Source organism: Austrofundulus limnaeus, unplaced genomic scaffold (assembly GCF_001266775.1).
Source record: "Austrofundulus limnaeus strain Quisiro unplaced genomic scaffold, Austrofundulus_limnaeus-1.0 Scaffold292, whole genome shotgun sequence".
In the NCBI taxonomy this organism is placed as follows: Eukaryota; Metazoa; Chordata; class Actinopteri; order Cyprinodontiformes; family Rivulidae; genus Austrofundulus; species Austrofundulus limnaeus.
Window position 1 is genome coordinate 590,211 of NW_013952694.1, and position 8,103 is coordinate 598,313.

General features: G+C 38.4%; 1 protein-coding gene across 1 annotated transcript in view; it reads right to left on the reverse strand.

The window, feature by feature from the left end:
• tp53bp1 (tumor protein p53 binding protein, 1) overlaps window positions 1-8,103 on the reverse strand; it is a 31,278-nt gene that overhangs the window by 11,357 nt on the left and 11,818 nt on the right. The window contains exons 15-19 of the mRNA XM_014021399.1: window positions 7,885-7,951; window positions 5,358-5,459; window positions 2,752-3,013; window positions 2,144-2,212; window positions 1,900-2,052 (exon numbers count right to left, since the gene is read on the reverse strand). Coding sequence (XP_013876853.1) covers window positions 1,900-2,052; window positions 2,144-2,212; window positions 2,752-3,013; window positions 5,358-5,459; window positions 7,885-7,951 — 653 coding nt within the window. The remainder of the gene's footprint in view (window positions 1-1,899; window positions 2,053-2,143; window positions 2,213-2,751; window positions 3,014-5,357; window positions 5,460-7,884; window positions 7,952-8,103) is intronic.

The following is an 8,103-nucleotide window of genomic DNA, read 5'->3' on the forward strand; positions in this document are numbered from 1 at the left end:
CAGTCCAGAGAACGATTCGTCAGTCCAGAGAACGATTCGTCAGTCCAGAGAACGATTCGTCAGTCCAGAGAACGATTCGTCAGTCCAGAGAATGATTTGTCAGTCCAGAGAATGATTGTCAGTCCAGAGAACACGCCTCCACTGCTGTAGAGTCCAGTGACGGCGTGCTTTACACCACTGCATGGGTAAGGGCTGGATGGAGGGCAGAGCTGGTTGCATCCTCTGTGGATCGCTTAGGTCGGTATGCAAACTGGAGGGGGTCCAAGGTGGGGTGGGGTGGGGGGGATCAGGATGGATTTGATGTGTGATGTGACAAGTCGTTCGAAGCACTTTGTGATGATTGGTGTCAGTGCCACAGGGCGATGGTGATTAAAGCAGGAATGAACAGGTTTCTTAGGCACTGGTTTGAGGATGGATGCTTTGAAGCGTGATGGAACTATGGTTTGTTTCAGTGAAATGTGAAGATGTCTGTAAAGACATCTTCACATCTATGCGCTTCAGCATCCGCTGACCCCGCTCTGTCAGTTTACGTGAACTACCACTTCATGGCTGAGTTGCTGTTGTTCCCAAACTCTTCTAGTGGAATATTTAGGAGTGAGGAAATTTCACCAATGACAGTTCCATGCTAGAATTCACTGAGCTCCTGAGAGTGATCCATTCTTTCACAAACGTTTGTTAAATCAGTCTGCATGCTTAGGTGAGCAATTTTATACACCTGTGGCCATGGAAGTGATTGGAACACCTGATCATTTGGATGGGTGAGCAAATACGGTACTTTTTGCAATATAGTGTTTTTAATTAAATAAGATTCATCTCATCACATGCAATGATCTAAACTTGTTCTGATAGACCCAGAACCAACAGCAGTTCAACACTTTGTCATAGTAAAAGTTAGGATCAAACAAGACAGAGGAACTCTCCACACAAGTCAGAGACAAAAATGTGAAGTCCAGATTAGTGTAGGATTATAAACAAAAAACTAAACATTACACAAAACTACATTAAGTCCATTATTAGGAAATGGAAAGATAATTTCACCAAAACAAACCTGTCAATAGAGGGTTGTAATGAAGACATTAATCAGAGAAACACTGAGGAGATCAAACATGATCCTGAAGAGATGGGAGCGTCTGTCCATACAACAACAGGRCTCTAGAGTGTGACCTGATTTTTTTTTATAGTACGACTAATATATATTTCCGGTTGCATTGGTGTGACCATCCGTTCGATGAGTGGTTGCCCGCCGAAACAAAAAGTCTCCATTTCCTGTAATAACTCAGTCTAGCAGTATCAACACAGCTCTCTGCTCTACACCCCATGTGCACACGCACACATGCACGTTTGTTATTCTATCCTCATGGGGACTTTGCACTGACTTCTATTCATTCACCGGTCATTCTACAGCCTAACCACTGGTACATACTGTACCTGACCCAAAATCTAACCTCACCAGGCTGTGTACCAGGACAGTGGTCAAAAATTGTCCCCACCATGAAGCAAAAACATGCAGACACACACGCGCATAGCAAAGCAACCGTTTATTTATTTATTTATTTATTTTTATTTTTCCAAACAGAGTCAGAAAAACCTTTTTTCTTTTGCTAATTGTGGAGATGAAATGTGGATGGTTGCTTGCTCTTAGATCCATCTTGCAGTCAGGTTCTGCTCTGGGAGCCCAGCAGATCATTTCAGCTGCATGAGGAAGCTCACATGTATGGCAGGCTGCTTTAACATATAATCTGCTTCCCCACAGTTACATTCCAGGTATCTGAAACTAGTTTTATGACTCGACACATTAGCTGTTTAAGTGAGAGATGCTAAGATTTAACTAATGCTAATTAAATTGCAGACTTATTTAACAATTTAACAGTCTGATTTTAGTTGACAGAGGACACCTACCTCACTCACTCTGCGGTCCACCTCTTTGCCRTCTTCATAGTACACATCTGTGATGATGCGTGTGATGGTGGTTCGTACCTCCTGGATRGTGCGGACATGTCTGCGGTGGGTCACTGCAGCGTGTTTTTTAAACAAAGGTGAWTCTGGTTCTCCCTTTAGGACAGAATCATAAAGTGTAAACAGCACAACAGATGCAGATATAGGCTGAAATTCTTTAGATCCATTTGGGAAAAACTCCTCATACCTGACCAGGAGGTGAGCGCAGGCCTGGCACGTCCAAGCTGGTCTGCTGGGAGATGGTCCGCTGCTGAAGCTGCGACACACATTAAGAGAAACGTCAGGACATATTTCACACTGCAGCACATTATGAGAAAAACATTACCAACAATTTGTTACTGCAGCACTGATATACATATATGATTATTCTTGACACATGTCCATCACTTATAAAGATTTCAATCTTATCTCTGTAAAGCACTTTGTAAGGCTGCTCTAAATTTTGTAATTTCCATATTTTCCAACTAACGTCTAGTCTGCTGCTGACAAACAAACACAGGAAGAACAAATTCTCTAGTTTTGTACTGATATCTTGTTGATGCTGTTTAAGTGACCTAACAGGGAACATGTGATTTCCTGCAAAGCATTCATCCATCCACAAATTCTGATTATTAATTATACAATTTGATTTATATTCATCTTATTACAATAGTTTAAATTAAAACAATAAACTTTGCTCAACTTTAACAAGCTTTGAAAAACTTTTCAAGCTGTTCCAAGAGAAGAGGCTAAATCATGACATTACCATGTTGACAAACAAATTTCAGATAAATCTCATTACTGGCCTGAACAAACCTTGCTGGATGGAGTAGAAGTGGTGTCCTTGTTGGTCTTCCGGTGGGAAACCTGTGTGCTGTTTGGAGAGTTCAGGTCTGGAGCTGCAGGTGGTCCTCTCCTCTCCTCCAGTGGGTCACCAGGTATGAAGGGATCTTTGCTGCTGTCCTGCGGCCCCTGCAGCACATCGTGTTGTGAAACCTCTGACTGGCTGTTTGGGAGGCTGTTGCATTCCAGCGAAGATGCTTGGGAGCTCCTGAGTGGGGAGGCAAAGAGTTTCCCTCTGAAAAAATAATTAAATGTTGCCGTGAGTTATCTTTAGAATAAAATTAAACATTCAACATCAACTAGAATTCAAACAACATTCATTTTTGTTATGGATAAAAATAACAAAAAGATACACTAATTTTCTACACAGCAAATGCCTACAGTTCATTTTCTCTGCTGGTTYGTCAGAATTTGTGTTTAATTAGAGAAACCCCATGTGACTGCTGAGGGCTGAATGACTTTGCTGAAGAAGCTGAAACTGAGTTGTAAAAGCTAAAAGTAGCCGACAGTAGCTAAGCTAAAATAAGCTGAATACTACCAAACAGCTATAAAGAGCAAAACACTAACATAACCTAACTTAACCCTAACCCTCTCTTCTAGAATATAAATACTACAAAAAGCTGAACAGCAAAACAAAACATTAAACCTAAACACTAAAAGCATCAAATCAGTAGCTTAAAGTAGCCAAAGACAAAATGTGAAGTGAATATGCTGAAGTAGATTCAAAAGAATACAATTTTTTGATGTCACTATTTGTAAAGAAAGTCCAATTTTTTGAAGTCACTGAGGAAACTGAAATGTCTTTCTATGTAGAAAATATTTGTTAAGAAAGTCCAATATTTTGAAGTTGACTGAAAAGTGTTTCAAGGAGGATGTCATTACTACTGCAGCACTTTGCAGCAAAACAGTTATTTACCATAAACAACTTGGAGATAATGTTAAATATATTTATGTATAAAAGTTACAACAATCAACAATTGTAGCACCAATTTTAGTCAAGAAATGGGTGCTACAATACATCAATTGACTCAAATCACACAAAGTATGCAGAAGTAATTATCAGAGTTGTAAAGTAACTAAGTACAAATACTTTGTTGCTGTACATAAATTAATTATTTTAATACAATATAGTCATTTCTGCAGTTTTTTTTTTGGGGAGGTCACCTCCTAATAAATGTCAATACAGAAAATCTAACTGCTCGTTTTAAATCAATACTTTTACTTTTAATACTTAAGTACAAAAAATATCAGATACTTTAAGACTTTTACTCAAGTAATATTCCTAAAGGAGACTTTTACTTTTACCAAAGTAATTTTTAGGTAACATACTTGTACTTTTACTCAAGAATCACTTTGTGGTACTTTATACAACACTGGTAATTATAGTAAATCCTAATAAAATATGGAAGTCACTCTGCAACACAGCTGACTTTGTCAAACAGAATTTAACTACCATCTAAGAGAAAATCACTGAGCACAAACCTTTAGAGTCTGATAGGTCTCACTCAGACTGCTCTCATGAGTTTTATTTCTGTGTGCTAAAGCACATCCTGATGACAAAAGCTTTTCACACATCTGCAGGTCAAGYAGCACTAAGTGCAGCTTATTAACAACATCAACAAAATATAATGATGCTGGTGTTTAGAGAAGGAAACAGGATTTAACCTAAGGAAAAAATCTATTCTTTTCGATTTTCTTATGAAAAGAAATCTGATTTAATGTCAAAGAAAGAAATAAAAATAAAACTTCTCAAAATCTATTTTGTATCAGTCAAAACAAAGTTTCCTGTTTTTATTTTTTAATAGGAAGCCTACATTAATTTAAGCTTTTCTTTTTTAAACTACTTTTGTTTCACCTACTTTCCATTATAAAACATTTCACTATTAAAGTTAACTAAACAGCTAAAAAATAAAAAAATAAAAAATGTGAATTCCAGCAGCTACTAACGTATCACTTTAAAATGAGAAGAAAACACAAAAACTTCAAAGTAATTCAAGTAGACACTGTAGCTGTAAGTGATAACAGTGACAAGTTAATCTTGTCAGCTCACAACAAGATCTTGTTAAAAGATCTATTACAACACAACTAGACACAAATGTTTCACGACTGTGTACCTAAATCATCACAACAACCTGAACTCACAGCTGATAGACGTCTGATGCACCGCAGCTTCCCTCATCTTTTATTTATAGAAACTTCAATGGATTAAACTGAATCTTTTCAGCAAATAGTGACAGAACAGCCAGTTTTAGGTGAAGTTTTGTTACAACATCCTTAATGGAGCAGAAAGAAAGAGGTCAAAACAAAAAGAAGCGAGAAGAAATGCACCAAGAAAGATAAACCAATAAAAGGCAGGATACTGAACCACGTGAGTCAGGCAAAAACAACTTTAGACTAGTGTGAGTGTGCAGGAGCCTCGGGGCTTTATAGAGGAGCAGGATTTTAAACAACAAAACGTTGTTGGATGTAAAGAGGTAAGAACTGGACTGAGAGGTGAGGTGTGTCCTGCTGCTGAGTCTTGAACTGTAACTGGCTAAAAGAATAAAAAGTTGAGCTGAAACAGCTGCGTGTGCTCGTACCTGACAGGTGTGGTGTTGCTCTCAGGCTGGCCGTCCTCTACCRCCTCCTGCTGTCGGTGAGCCTGACGGACCCGTGTGAACACGGAGGGGCTRCTGCAACATCACACATCACCCAGCTCTGTTAAGACTTTATTCACAAACAGCAGCTGCAGCTTGACCACAGGAACCAGAACCATCACAGGCCAGATCCTGATCCTTGTGGTCCRGCTTTTAAAACAGATCCAACAGAAAATAACCCGGTTAAAGAGACGCACCTTCGAGCTCGCCCTGAAACATCTGATGAGTTTGTTTGACTGCAGCCTGTTGTTTTTAACCTCCAGAGTAAATCATAACATTTAAAATGGACTTGTATGTTCTCTAGTCTTTGAAGGATCAACTCTGATGTGTGTTGGGATGATTCTGTGTTTGCTGAGGTTAATTTGCGCCGACGGCCATTTTCAATTAGATCGACTAGATAACTCTTTGAAACGTTTCATTAAAATCTGCTCAGTGTTTCATGAGATTATTTTACTAACAAACACACGAGAGCAGACACTAGTGAACTGATACTGAAATATCCATATCATCGATACCAAAACTTTGTTTTAAATAATACTAAAATCAAAGTGTTGATTCTTTGATAGCCCAGTCAGTTCAAGTGATGTATCAGGAACACATTGAGGAGTAACTGAACTGTTGAAATCTTGTCTAAATCATACACAGTTGTAGCCTGGCCATTAGCCTTCTTAAGCAGTTCGGCTCATTTCTAATCTGCCTTCTCTGCTCCGTCTGGAGTTTCTCCCAAAGACAAGGATTTCTCCGGTAGAATTTCAACTGGGCCAATCAGAGAACAGAAGGAGGAGTGGTTAACGATTACGTTGATTTTCTKCACTGTTTTAGTCTGCCTGTAGTTTAGCAATGACAGAGAAAGTGAAAAAACAGTCCGTGTTGACAAGGCTTCTAAATTAAATTAAATTTGTCTCACAAAGCCTGCAGCATCATTTACAGTCATCTCATTCAGCTCGATACTTCTCACGTCCAGGTAGGGGATGGTTGTTTACAGCGCACCCAATTTCCTGTTAGCTTCTTAGCTTAGCTTACTTCACGATGGAGCTGGCGCACTACATACATCACAGTCAAACGCTAATGATTGGGTAAATAAGATCCAATAGTTTTAAACTTCAACAGAGGCYGAACAGAGAAGAAACAGTGAAGAGAGAAGAAATCACTTCACAATGGCTGAGAGTTGGAGCAGTTTGCTCCTGAGGGGTGGAACAAAATACCTGCWGAGAGCTGCAGAAGTCTCACTGACAGTTACAGGAACCATTTGATTGACTGAYTGACTCAAAAGGTTGTGCAACAAAATATTAARTTARGGGTCYCGTCATTTCTGTCCAGGTCTGTTTCTGTAGTTCTATTTTTGTTTTAATTCTGTTGAATCATGGCTGAAAAATCAATGTCTGACTTTCATTTGTTCATTTTTACAGAATTTTTATTTGTTATTATTTTTGTCAGATTCAAGTTATTTCTGTGACCATTGTGGGTTTTTCTTTCATGAAATGAGGGGTACCAACAATTTTGTCCACGTGTGTATTCTTAATGATTTAACAGTTTATTGTAATGGTTTTATTCTTTTACTTTAGTTTTTATTGTTTAAAACACCGTTTTCACATATTTTAGGTGAAGATTATCAGCTTCACTTTCCAGCAGAGGGTGATGTTTATGTAGCAGACACTCATTTGAATGTTATTTTTCAAATTTTCAGTTTTACGTTACATGGTTATGACTGGCAGTAATATTACGATGTTCCTGCAAGAAGTACCTCAGGTTCAACTGGAAGTGCTCCAGCTAGCTGCTGCTGCTTGCTCTTTCAAATAACCACATAACTCTTTGTAAATACCTGCATAACAAAGTTAATGGAGGTGTAAAGRTTTTTAAAACATGGTTAACACAAGCCACTGTGTAAGTTTAAATACTGAAGTTGTTTTTTTAAGACTAAAGTAATTTACTTACTGCAYGGAGTAGTTATTAGCTCGTCTTTCCTTTCAAACTTCATTTCTATAAACTGAGATCATAGAGCAATCTGTAGCAGGTAAGATAATGACTGTTCATAACATTTAAACAACTCCATGCTGCTGTGAATTATGAACAGCTTCAAAGTGATAACTCTAATTCATCAGAGATTAAAAACATTTTATTTAAAAAGGAAGATTCATTAACAGCGAGGGTTTTTTCATGCAATGGGTCAATTTAAATAGAAAAACCTTAATCTCATCTACTAGAACAAAACAGAACATAATCCTCTTATAAATGTTTATCACTTGTAACTGTTGTGAGCAGGAAAACATATTTTTCACAACCTTATGTAGAAAACAGCAAACAAACAGTTTCATCTGACCTCAGAGATAAAATGCAGTTTTGCTTTTCGCTGTGCCGTCTCTCGTTATTTATGATCCAGTTTGTTTGCACAAACTGGTAGTAAAAATGAGCAGCATGATTTCAGTTYAGGTGCACGAGGAAAGAAGTCAGGGTCAAATAGATTTGTTACCTGGTTACAGCCGTGGAGACGGAGGTAACCTTGGAGACGAATCCATCTTCCTCTGACAGAACTGGCTCTGAGGGAAGAACATGAAAAAGAAAAGAGGGTGAGAAGAGCATGAATGGGTTCTGTGTGCTACGAGACTGGATTCATGAAAACAAGACAATGGGCCTCATGCAAGAACTGTTCGTACTCACAGACTTGTTCTTAAGTTGTGCGTACGAGTGA